General features: G+C 47.0%; 1 protein-coding gene and 1 long non-coding RNA gene across 4 annotated transcripts; one reads left to right on the top strand and one right to left on the bottom strand.

Moving 5' to 3' along the window:
- METTL13 (methyltransferase 13, eEF1A N-terminus and K55) lies at positions 1-9,047 on the top strand. 3 transcript variants are annotated; one of them, XM_081867324.1, is made up of 8 exons: positions 1-249; positions 1,073-1,817; positions 2,438-2,637; positions 3,205-3,466; positions 4,561-4,725; positions 5,523-5,735; positions 7,479-7,610; positions 8,390-9,047. In XM_081867324.1, exons 1-8 carry the CDS (start codon positions 16-18, stop codon positions 8,662-8,664), a joined length of 2,226 nt encoding a protein of 741 aa, XP_081723450.1. In that variant the 5' UTR covers positions 1-15; the 3' UTR covers positions 8,665-9,047. The 3 variants fall into 3 exon arrangements, with proteins under 3 accessions (XP_081723450.1, XP_081723448.1, XP_081723449.1); XM_081867322.1 differs by having other exon boundaries at positions 52-249; positions 3,205-3,400; XM_081867323.1 differs by having other exon boundaries at positions 88-188.
- A 2,841-nt stretch (positions 9,048-11,888) lies between these two features.
- On the bottom strand, positions 11,889-22,244 carry LOC309344768. Its single transcript, XR_014157875.1, has 2 exons — positions 22,149-22,244; positions 11,889-12,256 (listed from the first exon to the last, which is right to left on the bottom strand). It is a non-coding gene; the product is annotated as an uncharacterized lncRNA (long non-coding RNA).
- Between the last annotated feature and the right edge of the window lie 61 nt (positions 22,245-22,305).

Below are 22,305 nucleotides of genomic sequence, written 5' to 3'. Positions count from 1 at the left end.
GGAGGGGGAGGAGCCATGCGAGGAAGGCGCTTCCGGTGTCTCGTCCCGCCGCGCAGGCGCAGTTTGTCGTCCCCTTCTCTCCTGGCCATGGCGGCGCTGCGGCTGCTGCCCGGGCGCGCGCGGGATTTCGCCTCGGCCGACTACTGGGAGCGCTTCTTTCGGGAGCGAGGCGGGCGCGCCTTCGAGTGGTACGGCGAGTGGCAGGACCTCCGGGCCTCCCTGGGACGGTACCTGCGGCCGCGGGACTCGGTGAGGCGAGGAGCGGGACCCGAGGAACTCACTGCCTCTTGATGCGCAGGCGCCTTCGCCGCGCTCTTTGCGTCCCCTGCTGAAAACATCAATACTATTATGTATTGCATCTTCATCCGAACATCTCAGGGTGGTTTTAATGAATTGCAATTTCCCTCCCCCTGATTTTATGGTTTTTACCTTTCTGTAAATCACTTTGAAGTTTTATTGTTGTAATCAAGTAGTGTATTAATTTTATTAAATAAGTAAATAAAGGCGTGGAGGGGCGGTTAAAATAAGTGTTTTAGAGGATATTGTAGGGTTGTGAAAGGTTCAGAGAAGGGCCAACACAATGATGTTGCGTCTTGCAGTGCTTATAGCATGAAAGCAACACTTTTGTGAACAGCCCCTTGCAGCTCTCTCCCCCCCCGCAATTTCCTCCAGTTATTGTGTGTAAGGAACATCCTGTATATGCTGCTGAATGAGAATAGTTATCATGTTTTAATGCTTTCAGAGGGTATTTAAAACTCATTGCCAGAAGAAAATGAGCAACTTGGCAGGAAAACTCAGCCCTCTGCCTCCTGTGTTTTACATTTCAGTGGCCATTGTGTAGTGGAACTTGTTGGTGATTATTTTTTTATTTTTTTTATTTTCTTCTGACTTCTACACAATCAATTGTTTTATTTGGGGGTATTTTGTGGTACGTAGCAACTGTAGTTCTGGTTGATAGTCCTTTACACGTTCTTGTCTCTGAATTCATGAGATTTCTTGGAATGTCTGTTTTAAGAAACCATTTTGGTTTGCTCACAAGGCATGTGACATTCCTTATGTGTTTTCCCACTAGATTCTTGTGGCTGGCTGTGGGAACTCAGAACTGAGTGAGCAGCTCTACGATGAAGGGTATCAAGATATCACCAATGTGGACATCAGTGAAGTGGTTATCAAGCAGATGCAGGAGCGCAGTGCTCACCTGAGGCCTAAGATGACTTACATGGTCATGGATGTGTTGCAAATGGATTTTCCTGATGAGCGCTTCCAAGTGGTACTGGACAAAGGCACACTTGATGCCCTCCTGACTGATGGGGAAGAGACCACGTTGAGTAGGGCAGAAAGGATGTTTGCTGAAATTAGTCGTGTTCTGCAGTTTGGGGGCCGCTACCTCTGCGTAACCTTGGCCCAAGCACATGTATCGAAGATGGCCATAGAATATTTCTCCCGGGAAGGCTGGATGGTGCGAATACACCAAGTCTCTGGCGACACTTCAGAGGGAGAATTTGCCCTGCCCATCTTTGTCTATGTCATGACAAAGATTAGGCGTGTCCCAGGCTCAGCCTTATGCATCCTGGAGCTGTGTGCTGAAGCACAGGACAAGCCTATCCGGTTCAAGAGCACTGAGCATCTGATTGAGGCAGTGAAAGAGAGGCAACACTACTCTCTGCTACGGAGCCAGATCAATAAGAACCCCAGTTCAGGCACAGTCTCACTGGACCTTTGCAGCAAGGACACTGGCCGAGCCCGTTACACTTTGCATGTGGTGCACAGCCTGACTGTGAAAGCGTCTTTTGACAATAAATTTGCTATCTTCATTGGTAAGTTTTTATCTCCTTGACTGGCCAAGGTTGGAAAGTTCAAGTTAAATCTAAACAATCCAAGAGTCTCAACTGAGTCTCCCTCCCACATTGCCAGTAATGTTTAAGAAGTGGATATGTTTTATTATTATTAAAGCAGCACCACCAAATATACTGAAAAGCAATGTCTTATGAACAGCAAATGGTCTGTTTACAGCATTATTTTTGCTCTTAGTGAATTTACAAACATTGGTTAAAAATCCCATGTATTTTTTTTGTCCCCATAGTGTAGTTTCTCATTTTCTTACTTCCAAAGGAAAGCAGCAAGCCTGAATAGATTAAAAAAAGGGTGTGTGTGTGGCTTTTACAACTGATTCTAGACATGTCTGCTTTTCCTGTTAAAGTGAAGTAAACAGCATCTGCTGCCAATTCATAGGAGTACAAACCGAGCCCATAAAAGAATTGTCTTGAGGATATAGTCATGATGTCTGTACTATTAACATTCCATATTGGAGATGGAGTAGCAGTCTTTGACTTGCTTCAGCAAAGCCCACATAAGATGTTGGAACGCCCTGACTTTGTTCACGTACCTGGACAATTGTTTCTTCATTGTCTATATTTTACATTTTGCCTCTCCCCAGTACCACAGGGCAGAGAAACTGAGTGGCTCTTTGGGACGGATGAGGGACGGAAGCAGCTGGCTACATGTGCGGGATTCTGGCGTCTAGTAACTGTGGCTTTGCACAGAGATCAACACTATGAAGGTATGGAAGCAATCCAGGCAGAACTGTCGGAAAAGGTGATGGAGCTGGCCCCACCTGGTCTCCCAGCCGGGCAGCAGGTAAACGTTGAGGAGCTTCTAGAATTAGAAATGATTTTTTCAAGGGCTGCAGAGAATGAAACTATGTTACATTTGCTGATTGCACAAGGCTTTTGCTTAATGTTCTCTTGATGCAGGAGATGATGGTAGAGGAACTCCATTGGCCACTCCTGTAGGGAGGTGCTAGATGCCTTTGAACAGATGCACACTTCAGCCACACACACCCCTTTTTTCTTCTTTTTTTTGCGCTGGAAATGAGTGTGTGGAGCTTTCCTAGCTACTGCTGCCAGATGTAGGAGCATTAGAAACATATCAACCACAATTTTGACTTGTACGTATGGGCCTATTCAAGCAAGATAAACTAAATATGTTTTGCAAGATCAGGTGGATCTAGAATTCTTAGAATAAAATTAACATTTTGCCTAAAATCCAAGAGAGCAAATCACAGACAAAACTGAGGCAGACAGGCCAGTGGCCCAACCCACTTTAAGGTAATTTCACATGTGATCTGTTTATTTGTCTGTTTCCATGCTTTTTGATAATGCCTTCCGTAAGGTGATGGCAACCTCTGACCGTCTTCTCCTGCAGGTGCCTTTTCTGTCAGTGGGAGGTGACATTGGGATCCGCACCATCCAGCATCGTGGAACGAGCCCCCTTAGTGGGGAATACGTTATTGAGGATGTGAAAGGTGATGGTGCCCACTACTTCCGCCGCCTTATCTTCCTCAGCAACAGGAATGTGGTGCAGTCAGAGGCGAGACTTTCCTTCAGAGGTTCCCACAAAGGTGAAATGAGGTGTGGTGAAGATGAAATGGGGGTGACCTTACTACAAGGAAATGAGGCTTTGCCAAGTAACTGCCAACTATTGACCTGTAAAAGGAGGTTGCTGGGAGGTGTGGGAAGCAGAATGATAGGGACTGGGCAAGTGTGGAAATAGCAAGTTGTGGCAAAAGCATGCACCATCTGGAGTAAGTATGTTTCAGTTGCAACAGTGGAGGCTTCCATTCCTCTGATTTTTGGAGAGAACTAAACTATGAGTTGTGTGTGCGTGAAAGCTTGTAAAATAAGAGGGGGTCATGTAGCACTTCCTCTCTGCATTGAGTATGTGCAGGTGTCCACAGTTCCACTCACCTGTTCACTAGTTATGAGTGCCGCTTGAAAGGGATTCTGAGGAGTTTTCCCATATCTGAGCTTTGGGCATGTGAGGACTGCTTTTCCCTCCAGACTGCCCATCTGTGCTTGTTAAATGGCTTGAGGAATTTGCAGTAAGAATTAAATATTATAAACCTCTGTGAATAAATACGGATCCCTGCTGCTGCTGTCCTGTGCCCCATTGTGTGTCAAGATTGCATGAATTCAGTTTTGGTGCATGAAGTCCTTTTATCTGACCCCTTAGCAGTATTAAGGGAGCCTCCTTTATGTATGTACTGAGGGCATAAATAACAGTGGGGAGAATAAATCTTCTGGGTTAATCATTCTAAATAAGCACAACTCTTATTTACAGAACAGGAGCTAGACTGCATGGGTGTGTTTCCTGTCTGCAATCTACCTTTAGAAACCAAGTTACTCAACTCTAAAAGATTCTTATGTATTAGGCCAAAAGGAGCTCTCTTGCTTGTGCAAGGAAAAAATGCTTTCCACATTCTTTGAAGGTAGAGAAGAGAATTGTAGAATTAACAAAGCCATCAGAAGAGGCTGTACTAAAAGAGAAGAGGAGGCTACTATATGAAAGAAAAAAAATTATTGAGAGGGCTTAGGTCTAGCAGAGCATTGATTCTTGCTTCGTGCTCAGCTTGAAACTAGTGGGGGGGGGGAGGGACATGCCAGGAGCTATTTGAAGTTGCTGTCTCCTGCCCCAAATGTTTTCAGTGATCACACCTTCCATACTATTTCTGCATGGCAAGAATAGGTTTGCCCATTTAAGTTGTTGTTGTTTTGCTTTCAGGGAATAAGAAGCACAAAAAGAAGAAAAAACCAGCCTCCATTAACTCTGCTGAGCCTGCTGCCATACCAGCCAGTCAGTCCATCGATAAAACCTATTTGTGTTGTGCTCACCATAGAGCCATGATTGCAGGATTGTGCCTGCTGAAAAATCCTGAGCACCTCCCAGGTAATTAGTAAGATAAACCTAATTTCCATTTTCGCTTGTCATTTGAGTGAGAAGTTGTGTTTGTTAGAGAAATTTGCTAGCTGTTTCACAGCTAAAATGTAGCCTGCACAAAAAGCTTGAGGGAATCCTGCTGCTTCTCTACAGCCAGGCATTTTCAGATTGCTAGCAGTAATTTCACTGATCCATTGTCAATGTAGATTGTGAATAAGAAAACAAGAGTCTGGCACCCTAACCATTCCTGAAATCTTCCATAAATTTTCATTGGCTGGAGCCCACTTTGTTAAACTGGAATGAAAAGGAGAGTGGGGACTGTTAGCAGGTATACATATATGAATAAAGGGGGGGGGGTGGAATTAAATCGATGGCGCCAAAAGGCAATAAAATGCACTGGGTAATGGCGTCACATTTCTCTGGGTACACAAGAGGTACAAATGAATGTTTGCTAGTACAAATGAATACCACCACATCTGAGAGACTGTTGAAAATGACTCCATGCAGATGCTGGCTTTATGCTTTTGCTTCCCATGAGATAAGATTGTTACTGCCAGTGTCTAAATCGTCCTCAAGGCCACAGTTCAAATCTGTTAAAGTCCATAATATGCCCTTCAAAATGTGCCAGTAGGAGCACAACTTCCATTAAGTTCGCAGTTGTAATAGAGCCATAGAGGGTTTACATATGTATTGGGGTTTGGTTAGCACTGAGTTGGGTGATATGGATATCTCACACCTCGTAACTGGCAGATGCGTCCTATCAGTTATGCCTGTTGATTCATGCCTGCTTTGTGTGCTGATTGCAGAGGCCCTGATCCGTGTGCTGGTTATTGGCCTGGGTGGCGGCAGCCTGCCCCTCTTCATCCATGACTACTTCTTGCAGTGCTATATTGATGTAGTGGAAATTGACCCAGCTATGTTGGAAGTGGCTACACGCTGGTTTGGCTTTTCACCTGAAGACAGGCTCAAAGTTCACATTGCAGATGGCTTAGTTTATGTTGACAGCCTTGCAGCAGAAGGTAACCATTTCCCATATAAGCCTGTGTAATCTGTTTGCCTTCCAGAGGCCAAGCGTTTCATGATTCTCCAAAGAATCTCTGTTGTACTCCTGCTTTTTTGTGTTGCCTACATGTCAGAGTTGACCCAAGGGGTTGGGGAGAGGGGTCTGCCCTGTTATATATCTCTTTTTCTTTACCTCCGTCTTCCCTTCCGCTTGAGAGATTGGTGGGATGGGGGCTTTTGGGGGCCCTTCTTTGTCACAATATGGGGAAATGTGCATCAAATTTAGACTTTTTGTTGTTATTCAATATTTTCTCAGATTATTTGTACTCATTATGACTCAACACTGTATTTTGGATTGTCCTGGACCTGAATACAATCATTGGGAAAAGATGCTACACATACTCAGAGGAGAGAAAGGAAATAAGAATAGCTATGATTCTGCTTTCAGCTGCCTCCAACTCCCAGTTCCCTTGTTCTGTTTGGCAGTGGTTATGGTAGTGAGGGGTCAAAGAGAAGTAAATGCAAAAAAAACCCCTAAGGTAGAGTAGTTTCTTTTGAGGGTACCCCAATGTCTAGGGCAGCCTTTTTCAGATGATGTTGTACTACAACTTCCCTCATTCCTGACTGCTTGCACTTCTCACAAGGGATGATGGGAGTTTTTGTCCAGCGAAACCTGAGACCTTGGGTTGAAAAAAGCTGGTTTAGGGCATTGCACTTCACTGCACAATTTCTATGGCATTACTGCAGTGGTACCTCTGGTTGTGAACACCTCTGGTTGCACATGCTGCAGGTTATGAGCTCTAATAATAATAATAATAATAATAAATTTTATTTATATCCCGCCCTCCCCAGCCGAAGCCGGGCTCTGGGCGGCTAACAACAATCAAACAATCAAATAATCCAACATTCTAAAAACATTTCATTATAAAAATTAATTAAAATCAAATTAATGGCAACCGTTAAGCAAAATTCTGTGCAGGTTGCCAGAGGAGGGAGTCAGGCTGCGCCCTGACCAAAGGCCTGGTGGAACAGCTCTGTCTTGCAGGCCCTGCGGAAAGATGTCAGGTCCCGCAGGGCCCTAGTCTCTTGTGACAGAGCGTTCCACCAGATTGGAGCCACGCAGCTGAGAAAGCCCTGGCTCTAGTTGAGGCCAGCCTAACCTCTCTGAGGCCTGGGACCTTCAGGATGTTTTTATTTGCAGACCGTAGGTTCCTCTGTGGGCCATACCAGGAGAGGCGGTCCCGTAGGTACGAGGGTCCTAGGCCGTCTATAACCTGGAAGTAGCCGCTCCCTTTTGCAAACTTTGCCCCGGGATGCGAGCGGAAATTGCGTGCCAGAGGGAGACACACTTTTGCTAATGGCACCTCAGGTTACGAGCAGTTTCCGGTTATGAACGGACCTCCGGAACGGATTCTGTTCATGACCAGAGGTACCACTGCAGTAAGCGCATTCTTATGGAAACAAATGGGCTTCCTAGACCATCCTTTGCCAATAGTTGTGTTCACTGTGTTCCAAATATCTGGAGGACACCAGGTTTTGGAAGGCTGTACTAGACACCCTTGAGATGGATGGAAATTGTTTCCAAATACCTTGTTGCTAGATAACTGCTCTTTACAGAGAGTCCTGTTGGTAAAAGACAGGTTGGTGTGGTCACACTGTTGGCTATTTTAGTTTGACACCAGGGCACTTACATATCCAAACACTTGTACTGCTTCACCCTATTTCTGATCTCACAGAAACACACTCCTGTTTTTCTTCAGCTTCATCCTCTTATGATGCCATCATGTTTGATGTGGACAGCAAGGACTCTGCCTTGGGTATGAGCTGCCCACCCCCAGCCTTTGTGGAGAAGTCCTTCCTTCAGAAAGTGAGGACCCTTCTGAAGAAGGAAGGTGAGGGTCAATTAGCCTTAAGTGCCCTGGGGCAGATACCTGCATTTTCATTGTCTCTCACTAAAAGCCATTACAGATTCATACACAGATCCAGCAAGTCCATTAAAGCCTATTAAAAGAAATCCAGGGATATACATCCTTTTACAATAAGTCAAATTAATGAATTGCCTGCACAATCTACAGCATTGTCTTTTATATAGCTAGCACGAATACTTTTAGCGGCTTTAGCAAATAGGGCTGTTTTGTATGTGACAAGCAGATCACAGTCAGATAACAGCAAACATATTTTCACTTCAGGATTCTGTCCCTGTAGCGGTACCTGTTTATCTTGGTAGCTCAAATGCAATATGGTATCAAGATTTGGGGGATGATAACCTGAAATAATAACCTGAAAGACCTGGAAGTGTGCCAGAATAAGTTCCTAAGGTATCTACTCACACAAAATGCGCCTAGAACAATGGGAATTTTGAACACTGTACCTTACACACACACACACACACACACACACACACTCACACACTCACACACTCTCCCACTCCCACCTTGCTACACCTGTCTTGGCCCCTTTTCTCCCACCCAGAAGATAAAAACTTTTAAAAACAATCCTCGTCTCCCAGCATTCAAACACCACCCTAAGCTATGGATCAACTACTCAGCCTACCCCCACAAATCAATAAACCCCCTCCCCCAACCCCCTTCTACAAACAAATCTAAATGGGTGCTCTGTGATCTCTGACCTCTGCTTTGTAATAATCAAAGTGTCTTATTCCCCTCTGCAGGCCTCTTCATTCTAAATTTGGTGTGCCGAGACACCCAGCTTCGAGATACTGTTCTGGCTACCCTAAGAGAGACTTTCCCTTTGCTCTATGCCCGGAGGATTGAGGGGGAGGTAAATGAAATCCTATTCTGCCAGCAGCAGCCTAAACACAAGCTACCTCCTGCAGAGCTCCGAGACACAGCTCAGATTCTGGAGAAGGCCCTGCGACAACCTGGTCAAGCATGGGACACTACTTATGTCCTGGCAGATGTACTGGAAGCAGTAAAACTGGTGTGAAGAAGGATAATTCAGTCCCATATAGTACTTTCTGGAGAGAAGCAGCAGCCTACTGAGGTTTGAGAATAATGCTGCCCATCTGTTGCACTCCCACACTTGTACTGTGGAACGACTGTCCATCTATTCAAAGCATTGTAGGGATAAGGTGTTCCTAGACTGCCCTTGAAGGCTGCACAGGTAGCCCTTCTTCATGGAAACGGTGATGTCCTATAAATGGTGTCATGAGCACTTCTCAGGAGTAACTGCTTATCCTGGACGTTCCTGAAAATTGGGGTAATGAAAATTGCCTTTCTCATTCTGTATAGTTTTTTAAAAGTCTAACATTAGGTGCAGATAAATCAGTCCCCTTTGCGTAAAATAAAATATCTTTCTATTGTGCAGTAGCTGTTGTAGTGTGAAGCAATAATTAATGATTTCTCCCAACATTTAAAAATAGGCAAGGTGGACCGTCGTATGTACAGTGGTACCTCGGGTTACATACGCTTCAGGTTACATACACTTCAGGTTACAGACTCCACTAACCCAGAAATAGTGCTTCAGGTTAAGAACTTTGCTTCAGGATGAGAAGAGAAATTGTGTTCCGGCGGTGCAGCTGCAGCAGGAGGCCCCATTAGCTAAAGTGGTGCTTCAGGTTAAGAACAGTTTCAGGTTAAGTACGGACCTCCGGAACAAATTAAGTACTTAACCCGAGGTACCACTGTACTTAAAAAATGGAATCATTGATGGGTGGGATAGAAACAGTAGCCTTCCTTATAGAAAAGTGTGATGCATGAGGGAGTCCCTTCAACACTGTGTAAAGGGTTTTGTGACTACAGGGAGGCAAACAGCCTCTTTAGCAACATTGTGAGCACATGACTGACACTCTCTTAGCCCTTCTGTGAAAGTGGGAAAAATTCAAGTCTGCATATTTTAGTTTTACCTCAGTGTGAGTCACCACCAATTAGACAGAAGCTTCCCGGTCTACTGTGACATGACCTTTTTGTAATGTCTAAAGCTAGTTGCGAAATACCCAAGAGGAGGAAATGAAACTCCCCAAGATTGCCAAAAAATACAACAGAAAGCTCAGTGTGGGGCAGGCTGCCAATGGTGTTCACAATGGAGAGGAAAAACAAGACTGAAAGAACTTAGCAAGTTGTTTTTTAAATGTGTACCATTTGAATTATAAAGCTAGTGTTCTTCCTGGGTGTCAGGTGAGGCAGGAGTTTATTCAGGAATAGTTCTTCCTCTTGGCCACAGGTATGGTCAGAGTGCTAGGATGTTGGGGCGCTAGGATGTTCCCCCAAAAAGCCAAGAGGCAAGGTGGCTTCCTCCTTCTCTCCCCCACCCCATTGCCTTGCAAGGAATGAGCAAGTCACAGACAGAATGACTGGCTTTTCCTTCCCTGTCCTGAACAGGAAATAACCTTTCTGAGAGGGTATTTAGGCCTTCCTTCTATTTCTCCTCAGCAGCCACAGAGTGGTATCCAACAGCAATATTTAACAAACTCGTCACCCTTCGTAGAGAAAACATCCAAATATGCAGTCTAATCTCTGACTTCAAAACGAGAACTTCCAACACCCTGTACCAAAGTAATTTCAGCCAACGTAAGATTGGTGGTTACAGAACACCAGCTCCATTTGCTGCATTGATCTATAGACAGTCTTGTTACATTTCTAAGAATGAGGTTCTCTAAATATGAAACCTGCTGGACACAATATGATATGATACCTGCTGGACACAACATGTCCCAGTGGCACTCAGTGGTCAATGAAATGGGACCCCCAAAATGGTGACATACAAGAGGTAAATCTTGTGACTGAGGTACAGCATGAGAAATCATTGGCTGCAGAATTTTTGGTCCTGGTGGGAGAGTAGCAGAAGAAATCTGAATCTCTGTGGCATAAAAAGATCTTTCAGTAACTCGTTGCCATATCTTTGAACCCTAGGTTTGATGACACACATTCACCTTAAATATGCAACTTGCTTTACTAAGACAAAATATCCTTTAGGTTTTGTATACTGAAAGGGAAGGGGATTCGGATACATCTTGCTAGCCTTGATATCACTACTTCATTTTGAACCTGATTAAGAGCCCACGTCTCCCCTGCAGACATTTGAGATACTGAACTGACAGAACTGTATGAATGACAACATCCAAGATTAGGACTCTAAGCAAAACATTGTGCAGAGATGGTGCTTATGGTGCCCTGAGAACCATTAGGCGTTACGGTTTTGTAACAAGTCTTGATTGGTCTGGGATTGTATATGTCTGTTTTCAGAGGCTCTTTCTGCCTTCCGGCTTGTACTGCAGAGCAAACATGCCTGCAGAGTGCTCAGATATATTCCTCATTAGGAGAGACAACCTCTTAAACTCCTCATGCTCTGAAACTAGAATAAACTTGTTTCAGGATTTGATTTCACTTCTTCAACCCTATTTGACCCCAAAAAAGGCAATGCGATGACCATTATACTCCAACAAATCTTAACCCTGGTTCGATCAGGAATGCCTCGCTGTGAAGCGGTCTTTGTTGGGACAATACAGGAACTATAGATCTGCCAATCTACCCTCACTCCCTGCAGAGTGGTTTGAAGCTAAACAAAATTATAAAGCTTTGATCAAAAAGAAAAAGCTTCAGGCCCAAAGGGGAGAGTGACAATGTTTAATAGAGACTTCTCGAAGGAGGGACTCAGCTACCTTTTGGAAAATAGTCGCAGAAGGATGGCAAGATTCCCCCTCCGAAGTGGAATATACCATCTCTGTTGGGGTTTGGGAGTCATACTTCCAATCCTTATACACAACTAAGCAACATCTGTCCCTACCTCTAAGTGATATTGGTGCTGAGTGGCCCCCGGTGTCAACTGAAGAAGCTCGCAGGCTCATTCAATCTCTTAAACCTGGCAAAGCTCCTGGTGCAGACAATATTTCACCTGAGCTTCTTAAGGCCAATATTGATTTGTGGGCCCCAGTCTTGCTGCCTTGTTCACCAGCATAGATCAATCGGCTACCATCCGTGGGGATTAGGGATTGGGAGTGAGGTTCATGGGGAAACATCTAGATATCACTACATTGGTGTCTGTTGCCAACTATCCTTGGCAAAGAAATATCAGTAAAAAAGCCAAAAGAGACGTTATGCCAACCTTTTAAGCTAAGGAACCCATCTTCAGGCATGATCTTCAAACAGTCAATGAAAGCACTAAAGGCAACCAAACTGATGTTCTAGCCTTCCAGAAACATATCAAGGGACTACCAGTTCACAGTTCATTTATTTGGACAGCATGTCTGCAAAGGTTTATGTCAAATCAGAGATTTTTCATTCCCTAATAGGAGGGCCAACAAGGCTATAGTCAAGATAGAGGTCTATCCAACCACATTTTCAAATAATGTTCATAGTAGAAATTATATTACCACAGCAGATACCCCATGTATTCAAACAGGCAGCATTAAACTTAGTTAATAATAATTATTATTTGCTATTTTCAAAGTAATCTGATTGATTCAAGAATAAATAAAAAGAGGTGGAAACGATGCGTTTTGCATAATGTATATAGTTTGTCCTCGAAGGAAGGCCACTGTGCAGTAGCTCCTCTTCAAAAGCACGGACGAAAGCAGAAGCTGAAAAAAAGGAATGAGAATTAGCGGAAGTATAAATACTCAAAAGGGCTTATTTATGTATGTTCTCTATTCCTAATCCTTTTGGCATATTTGATATTGGTATATATTTGAAATGTAACAAAATATTTCATAACTGGACAAATTCTGGAAATACAAATACCGACACAAAGAAATTAAACATTTCTGTGCTGAAAACTCACTTGGCCAGCATCCTTCCTATCTCATTATTGGTAAACTCCCAAGTTCTTTCTCCAGGGAATGGGCGTTGTGCTGCCCCACCAAGGCTGTAATGATCACTCATTTAGGTCATTCTGAGACAACTGTCACTGTGCCTCACCCACACACGTGATGGGACATTAAGTGAGGCATGCTGTGTTGTTTTCAGTGTTGCAGTGTTAGTGATGGGTGGGAGCATAAAGTTCAGACAGGCACTGAAGATTAAAGATTGCTGCCTGATGCAAAGATGTTCCTTAGATCCGAAATCCCTTCGGGTATCTCATTATAAATCTACATTTTGGGGGGTCCATTGATGTGTACAGCAGTGAAGGTACATTCCAGACCGAAGAATGCCAAGCACAAAAGTTCAAGGAGAAATTGAGAATAAATAGGTGTGGGGGTTTGAGGCAAGACAAAGCTACAATGTGAGCTGAGAGGCATGTGCAATAAGAATATAGTGGCTGGATTAATACCAGAAGTGGCTGTAGAGGGAAGTTTGATATTGCAGAAACTGAATTGGGCATCTGTAGTGTGGAACACAGTGCATGTCAGTGGTGAATAGGGCATGGAGATCTTAAGAACTGCAGCCCTCTGAATTTTTGTTTGCTTGAATGGTCCAAATAAAATACGCTAGAAACAAGCCTGCCTGGATATTTCACAGGCTGTTTAAGTACTGCCTCCTCCAAAGCATTTTGGAGACTGGTAGTTATTAAGAAGGAGGTAAAGGTAAAGGACCCCTGATAGTTAAGTCCAGTCACGAACCACTCTGGGGTTGCGGCGCTCATCTCGCTTTACTGGCGAAACTAGAGCAGCGCAGAGAAACGCAGTTTACCTTCCCACCGGAGCGGTACCTATTTACTTGCACTTTGAAGTGCTTTCGAACTGCTAGGTGGGCAGGAGCTGGGACTGAACAATGGGAGCTCACCCCATTGCGGGGATTCGAACCGCTGACCTTCCGATCGGCAAGCCCAAGGCTCAGTGGTTTAGACCACAGCGCCATCTGCGTCCTGCTAAGAAGGAGGTAGTGTGCTCATATTCAGTTCATGCTCTTTTACTATGATAATTGTTTAACATATTCCGGGGCTGAATTTTTTTAAGGAAAAAAATTATTTGTATAATGTGTGCAGTACGTATAAAAAGGGCATCAGGACTAAAAAGTGCACCCTGAGGAAAACCATACAAAACAGAAAGCAATCAAGAAGCAAAACTACTATAAGAGTTTGAAGGTTTGGCATCTGTCTGTCTCAGGACTTCACCGTTTGTGAAGTCAAACTGTTGGACCATAGTAGTGCCTGCAGGAAGGACATGTTTTGTTGCAGCTGGGGCAGATGAAGGCCTCCAGTTGTTCTGCTGCTGATGCACCACGACGTTTCTGCTCCGCACTCCTCCCAGTGGGTATTTCTCCTCTGGTCACCGCTGTTGTTGTTTAGTCGTTTAGTCATGTCTGACTCTTCGTGACCCTGCTATGGATACACAACTTGATTTCTTGTCTCCAGGCGTTGTGGTTGACTGCTAGGGATTCCCACATGGCAGGATTGTTGATGCTGCCAGCCTTCATGTCACGGTGGCAAGACATCTTTGTAACACAGAGTTGGACTACCAATGAGCCTGGTGCTGTAAGTCAGCTTCCCATAAGAGCACGTCCTGGAGTGCCAGCAACTGATATGAGTGGAACAGCAAAGAAAAGGGGTGGGGAGAATTGAATGGGCACGAGAAGACAAAGGGCCAAATAAGTTCAAACATTCTTCCAAGTAAAATCGTACTTCCCATAAGTCAAAAGAGGCTTCCATATGGTTGAATCTTAACATCCACAATTTTGTGGAAAAATATCAAGTCAACCAGGAAAGTTTCCAAAATCATATGGCGCAATCCCTCTGTGTAACAGATATTCAATCCAAACCACGAAGGAGTGTGTGCTTTAGCTTAGCAGTAAATTGTACATTGTGTTTTGGTAACCACAACAAAAAATAAAAGGCCTGTTACTTGACAAAAAGCAGCTGAATTCATGATATTTTGATTTCTCCCTTAAAAATGAATCATTGGTCATAACTTTATGCTGCAGATTCTTCCTGATAAATTTATGAACCAGTGGCCCACAAATATACAGTGGTACCTCAGGTTACATATGCTTCAGGTTACAGACTCCGCTAACCCAGAAATAGTACTTCGGCTTAAGAACTTTGCTTCAGGATGAGAACAGAAATTGTGCAGCGGTGGCGCAGCGGCAGCAGGAGGCCCCATTAGCTAAAGTGGTGCTTCAGGTTAAGAACAGTTTCAGGTTAAGAATGGACCTCCAGAACGAATTAACTACTGTACTTAACCCGAGGTACCACTGTATTGGAGTAGGGAGAGTTCACATGTTTCATTTTTGCAAGGGCCCACTTGTTGACTTAGACGTATCATTTTTTAAATTAAAAAAATCATTGTTACACAAAGCAATTTCAAGGCATTATGAAATAAATGCAATAATTCTATACAAAATGATTCCTCTGCCTGCTGCAGTCAGTTGGTGTTCCTCTATTATAGGTAGCTTGGTCAGCAAACCAGTGGGTCAGTTTATACCTAAAACTGTAAGAGCAGAGTCAAAGAACTCTAAAGAATGATTTATGTTCTTGTTAGCAGCTAGCAGCTCTGCTGGGAAATGAGAGGGGTGGCTCCTCAAGGACGGAAGATTGCAAGTACACCTGTACTGGGGGGTTGCTGTCACAAACACAATGGTGTATACAAGAAAGGCATATTGAATTGAAATTGAATTGAAATACTTCATTGTCCCTTGTATATAGTGAGATTACACAAGCACCCCCTACCCAGCTCTCTTAGTTTTAATTCCCCTTGTTTACTGACACACACCCACCAAACCCAAAAGTCAGTTGCCCTGTTGTTATCTTTTCATTTAACAGCCCAACAGCCCATGGATAGAAGCTGTTCTTTACCCTGTTGGTGCAACTAATCATGCTTCTATATCTTCTGCCCGAGGGCAGGAGATCAAGAAAGTGCTGGCCAGGGTGTGAATCATTCCTGAGAATTTTCCTCACTCTCCTGAGGCAACGTTCTTCCGCTATTTCATCCAGCGGATTCACAGGACAGCCCATAATATCTTGTGCTGTATTCACCACCCTCTGTAGGCACTTTCTATCAGATGATGTCAAACCAGCGTACCACACCGTGATGCAGTATGAAAGGACACTTTCTATTGTGGACCGGTAGAAGGAGATCATCAAATGTTGATTCACATCATTCTTCCGCAATACTCTGAGGAGATGCCACACCTCTCTCCACTTGAATATATTCCCTACAACACATGAAGGCGGAAAGGGGGACAGACAAAAATAACCCTGTCTCCCCCCGCCCCCCATCCAAGTGTGGGAAAGCAGAAGACGCAGTCACCAAGAAATTACCCGGAGATTATGAGGTGCATATGCTGGCTCTTAGACAGGATTAACTGCATAAATCTAATAGAAATACAAAGGAAGGTTTTCCTACCCCAAACCTGGCTGTAGAAATTCAGCAAAAAAGTGAATGCTGTTTTAGTCTGCAACAACAGAAGTCTAGTGTCCAGATCAAGGGAAGTAATAATACCATTTGATTGTGCCTTAGACCACACCAGTAACCAGTTCTGGGCACCTCAATTTATGGTAAGAAAGGATGCTGACAAGCTGGAACATGTGCAGAGGAGGGTGACCAAGATGATCGAGGGTCTGGAAACGAAGCCTTACGATGAATGCTTGAAGGAGCTGGGGATATTTAGCCTGGAAAAGAGGAGACTGAGCGAGATATAATAGCCATCTTCAAATATCTGAAGGACTGTCAAACAGAAGAGGAAGCATTCTTGTTTTCTCCTGCTTTTGAGGGCAGGACTCCAGGCAATGGCTTCAAGTTTCAAGAAAGGAGATTCCGACTAAACATTCAGAAAAGCTGACTGTTATGTAGTGAAGTTTCACCCTGGGCCAGCAGGGGGATACTGTATATAGTTTCCCCTCAGGTCTGTAGATAGTTTTCCCTCAGGTCCGCGTCAGTTATTTTAGGCGGGAACTCTGGGCTGTTGTTGTTACAATGTTGACAGCCGGCTGCCTATAAAAGCAGGCCGGCTGAGCTGTTTGGAGTCAGTTCTATTCCAGCTTACGAAATAAAGAGCTACTTGGAGAAATCGCTGTGTCGTCTGCTATGTCAACCCACAACTTAACACTGGCGACGAAGGTGGGATTGATGGACATCAGAGCACAGCCAGATGCGGCCAGCCTCTGAACTGAGCTGAATCACTGAGCTGAATCACAGAGCGAAATCACTGAGTGAAACCACTGGACAGAACCAATTCAGAGCTGACTGTTCTGGTTAGAGCACGGTGTTCCATCCATCGCCCTTCACGCCGGCATCGGAATCATGGCTTCACTTGTGCCTCTACCGCCGTTTGCGCCAGCCTCTGAATCATGGGATTCCTACCTCGCTCGGTTCGACTGCTACCTCCAAGCCAACGAGCTGACAGCAGTATCAAAGGATCGGAAGCGGGGCCTATTCCTCAGCCTCTGTGGGCCTGAGGTGTTTGAGACGGCCCGAGCATTGGTTGCGCCCGAAGCAGTCCAGGCAACACCATGGGACACGATCCAAGAGAAGCTCCGCAACCACTACGCACCAAAGCCGTCCAAGATTGCTGCCCGCCATGCGTTCTACCACCGGAACCAGGCAGAGGGGGAGTCAATCAACAACTACACCACCGCCCTGCGACAGGCTGCAATGCACTGTGAGTTCCGAGACTTAGACGATGCCCTGATGGATCGAATCGTCTGCGGGGTCCGGGACATCCATCTGCAACGGCGTCTCCTCGCCAAGCCAGACCTCACGCTGCAGAAAGCCATTGAGGAGGCTGTGGCCTCAGAAGCTGCTGAACGCTCCGCCCAGGAGATCCGCAAGTGCAGCAGCCCGCGTCTTGCTAGGGAGCCAGTTCCGGTGCATCATGAAGAGGCCAGCAGTGATGAGGCATCCTCCAGTGAAGGCGATGACGTGCACCAGACAAAGCGGGAGCACAGGAAGTTTCAACAGAAGTCCAAGGGCCAACCGGAATGTGCCGGCTGCGGAGGCAACCATTCCCGTGCCAAGTGTCGATTCAGAGATGCCATCTGTAGGAAGTGTTCCAGAAGGGGCCACATCGCTAAGGTCTGCCGATCGGCTCCGTCTGACACCCCCCCTTCATCGACTCGCAAGTCCAAGCCTTCACTCCAGTCTGCCAAGGAAAGTTGTTTCGCTCTCACCAACTGCCGCTGCCCGTCTGGAACCACGATTGGCCAAACCGACTCGCCTACGCGACGCAAGCTGAACGTCACGGTGCTCATTGAAGGAGCTCCATGTGACATGGAGATCGACACCGGGTCTGCCCTGTCCATCGTGTCGTGGAGCACCATCAAAAGACTGGTACCCAGAGTGTCCAAAAGGCAACTCGACTCTCACCGCGTACACCTGAGAGACTACCAGGGAAACGACATTCCCGTGGTAGGCGTTGGCCGGTTCCGGATTGCCTTCAAGGATTTTTCGGGCCTGCTCCGGTTGGTGGTGGTCGAAGGTCAGCGGCCAAGCCTCCTAGGGCTAGACTGGTTTGATGCCCTCGGCCTGGAAGTCACCGGCATCAACTGCATCTCTAACGCAGAGACTGAGGGTCTGGTCAAAGACTTTGCTGAGGTTTTTGACGGCACCTTGGGGCAATATACAGGTACGCCCATCTCCTTTAGCCTTGATCCACAAGTCGCCCCCATCAAGCTAAAGCCACGCCGGGTTCCCTTTGCTCTCAAGGCTAAGGTGGACGAACAACTGGACAAACTGATCGCCCAAGGAGTTTTGGAGCCGGTTGACCACGCCAAGTGGGACACCCCCATCGTCACGCCTGTCAAGCCAGATGGGTCGGTGAGAATCTGCGCTGACTACAAGTGCACGATCAACAAGGCACTTCAGCAGCACGCTTATCCGGTTCCTGTTGTCCAACACCTGCTGCATTCCCTGGGTGAGGGTAAGGTCTTCGCTAAGCTGGACCTTGCCCAAGCCTATCAACAACTGCCAGTCGATGATGCCACTGCTGAAGCCCAGACGATCGTCACCCACCGGGGGGCATTCCGTTGCCGCCGGTTGCAGTTCGGGGTGAGTGTGGCTCCTGGCATTTTCCAAAGCCTTATGGAGCGTCTCCTGCAAGGGCTTCCGGGCGTGGTACCATATTTTGATGACGTCTTGGTGTCTGCAGACTCACACCAGCAGCTGTTCGAGCGCCTCCGTGCCGTGCTGACCAGGTTCCAAGAGGCCGGGCTCAAGGTAAAGAGGGAGAAGTGCCAGATCGCCGTTCCACAGGTAGAGTTCCTGGGCTATCTTATCGATGCCTCCGGCCTTCACCCGACCACATCCAAGATCCGCGCTATCCAGCAGGCCCCCACCCCAAAGAACAAGACGGAGTTGCAGGCATTCCTGGGGCTGCTGAACTTTTATAACATGTTCCTGCCCCACAAAGCCACAGTGGCTGAGCCTCTTCACCGACTCCTTAGTACAAAGACGCCTTGGGCCTGGGGTCATCGGGAGACGGCGGCCTTCAACGCGGTTAAGGCTCTCCTTTCATCAGACAGTGTGCTGGTACAGTACAGTGAATCCAGGCCGCTGGTCCTTGCCTGCGACGCCTCACCTTTTGGCATCGGTGCTGTCCTTAGTCACCGTTTTCCAGATGGAAGAGAAGCACCACTCGCCTACTTTTCCAGGACACTATCTCTGACGGAACGGAATTACAGCCAGCTCGACAAGGAGGCATTGGCACTTGTGGCTGGAGTGAAGAGGTTCCATGAATACCTCTATGGCAGGACTTTTGACCTCATCACTGACCACAAGCCACTCCTGGGCCTCCTCGCCGGTGATCGTCCAACTCCACCGGTCCTCTCGCCACGCATGCTGCGATGGACTGTTTTCCTGGCTGCCTACCACTACCGGCTCATCCATCGCCCGGGGAAATCGATGGGCCATGCCGACGCCCTCAGCCGTTGCCCTCTTCCAGCATTTGTGGAAGACCCGGCTCCAGCTTCATCGCTCCTTCTGATTGAGGATCTTCCGGCAGCGCCTGTATCAGCTGCCACTGTGGCCTCCGCGTCTGCCCAGGATCGCACCATCAGCCGGGTGCTCAACTGGGTGTGGAGGGGGTGGCCACAAGGGCCTTTTGCATCAGAGTTCCAGCCCTTCGCAACCAGACAACATGAACTCTCAGCTCATCGCGGCTGTCTGCTGTGGGGAGACCGCGTCGTGATTCCCCAGGGACTCCGTCAGCGCGTCCTGGAGGCTCTGCACGTTGGCCACCCGGGAATTGTCAAAATGAAGGCGTTGGCTCGGTGTTACGTCTGGTGGCCTAATATGGACGATGCCATCACTGCCTGGGTGTCCGCCTGTCAAGCGTGCCAAGAGTCGAGGCCTGCACCACCGGCAGCTAAGGGACACACCTGGGAGACGCCAAAGACACCCTGGTCGAGGGTGCACATTGATCTGGCTGGCCCCTTTCACGGCCGGACCTTTATGGTAGTGGTGGACGCCTATTCCAAATGGCTGGAGGTCGCCCTGATGCCCTCCACCACTACCGAAGCTGTCATCCGGGTGCTGCGAGGCCTGTTTGCAACGCATGGGTGTCCTGATGTCCTTGTCTCTGACAACGGACCACAGTTCACGTCAGGCACGTTTGAGCGGTATCTTTTGGGACTGGGCATCCGCCATGCCCTAACGGCACCCTTTCATCCATCCAGCAACGGGCAAGCGGAAAGAATGGTGCGCTCGGCAAAAGAGGCACTGGCGCGCCTGGACCGGGGAGACTGGCATGAGCGGGTCGCCGAATACTTGTTCGTGCAACACATCACCCCTCATGCGGCCACAGGGAGGAGTCCTGCTGAACTGCTTATGGGCCGCCGCCTCAGGTCACCGCTCGACCGGCTACACCCGGACTTTGCCGTGGCTGAACCCCCAGGCTGTGTCAACGCGCCACGGTCATTTGTCCCAGGAAACCAGGTCTTTGCCCGGAACTATGTGGGGGACATTCCTTGGGTGCCAGCCACAGTAGTGGGAGTCACTGGACCTCGCTCGTACCAGGTGGCACTCGAAGACGGACGCTTGTGGCGACGGCACATAGACCAGCTTAGGCGCAGGGTTGGGGACTTGGACACTACCTAGGTGCCCCCAACTGCGTTTGCGGCTCCAGAAGAGACACGTACAGATGGCGAGGCCCCACCTACACCTCCCTCGCAAACTGCCAGCGTGGAGCCGAACCAAGCCGCTTCAGAGGGTCTGCCAGACTTACCACAGACTCAGACCACTCCACTTGCGGAGGCTCCACCCACAGCAGCGGATCCAGGGGAGTTGGTTCCAACGCCATCTAGGGTCGCACCACAGCCTCAGCAAGAACTGTGTGGCCCCCCGGACTTGGCTACCAGTCCCCGGCGGTCTGGCAGAGTTCCCAAGCACCCAACTTATTTAAAGGACTATGTTGTTGGACATGTATCACTGTTGGTCTAAGTATGGGAAATGTAACCGATATGCTTTTGTGCCTAATTGAACCATTACGCGTAGTGCTGTATATAAGGAAACCATTACGATTGTAACTAACGCCTTGTCTCGGTGGGGAGGGGTGTTATGTAGTGAAGTTTCACCCTGGGCCAGCAGGGGGATACTGTATATAGTTTTCCCTCAGGTCTGTAGATAGTTTTCCCTCAGGTCCGCGTCAGTTATTTTAGGCGGGAACTCTGGGCTGTTGTTGTTACAATGTTGACAGCCGGCTGCCTATAAAAGCAGGCCGGCTGAGCTGTTTGCAGTCAGTTCGATTCCAGCTTACGAAATAAAGAGCTACTTGGAGAAATCGCTGTGTCGTCTGCTATGTCAACCCACAACTTAACACTGACAGTAAGAGGAGTTCAGCAGTGGAACAGACTCCCACGAGAGGTGTGGACTCTCCTTCCTTGGAGGTTTAAGCAGAGTTTGGATGGCCCTCTGTCCCGGGAGCTTCAGTTGCGATTCCTGCATTGCAGATGGTTAGACGAGATGACCCTCAAGGTCTCTTCCAACTCTACAATCCTCCCTTCACGATTATATGATCCTATGATCTCATTCATCTTTACAACTGCCCCAAAGAGCAATAGAATGATCCCCAAGTCCTCACCCCACTCAGCCATCATGCTGCAGTATTCTGCACCAGCAGGATTGGTGGCAATAGCAACAAATATGGCCATTTTTATTTAATTTTATTCTCTTGCTAATTATGCTGCCTTACTTGTGCATTTTATATTTGACATCCTTTAGTTGTTTTCTTTTGAAAAGTCCTCCTTCCCTCCCGTTAGCTTTGCTGTTGAATGTGCCTTGTGCAGCTGACCACCTTTGTAAACTTTTGTTTTGAAATCTTTAAAATAGTATTTCCGCTCTCTCTTAATTATGCTGCTTTGAATGTACTTTCTGACTTTCTTCGGTAATGTTTAATTCTGGACTGTTTCATCTGATGTTTTAATGTGGGTTGTAAACCGTTTTGAGATTTAAATCTTAAAAACGTAAAGCAGTTTCGTAATGAAGTGACTAATAATAATGAAGATTTTAAGAGAAGTCAGGACTCAGCAGACCGGCCTAGGAAGGAAGTCCTGGCCTTAGGGACCACTCCCTACATAATCTTACGATACTTATTTGGGTGTCATACGTTTTATTTGCAAATATGCGTGTTGTAACCCTATGACTCAGGGAAGAAGAGAGGAACCAGGCCTCGCGCCTTTCGGGACCATGACGCCAAAGGGGCCCGTTGCCATAGCAACGGCAGGCCGCCCCGCGCAAGGCGCCCGTCCCCGGGCGAGCCCCGC

This window comes from Podarcis erhardii (genome assembly GCF_964252035.2).
Source record: "Podarcis erhardii genome assembly, chromosome: 6".
Classification (NCBI taxonomy): domain Eukaryota; kingdom Metazoa; phylum Chordata; class Lepidosauria; order Squamata; family Lacertidae; genus Podarcis; species Podarcis erhardii.
This window is presented reverse-complemented; position numbering and strand designations above follow the sequence as displayed.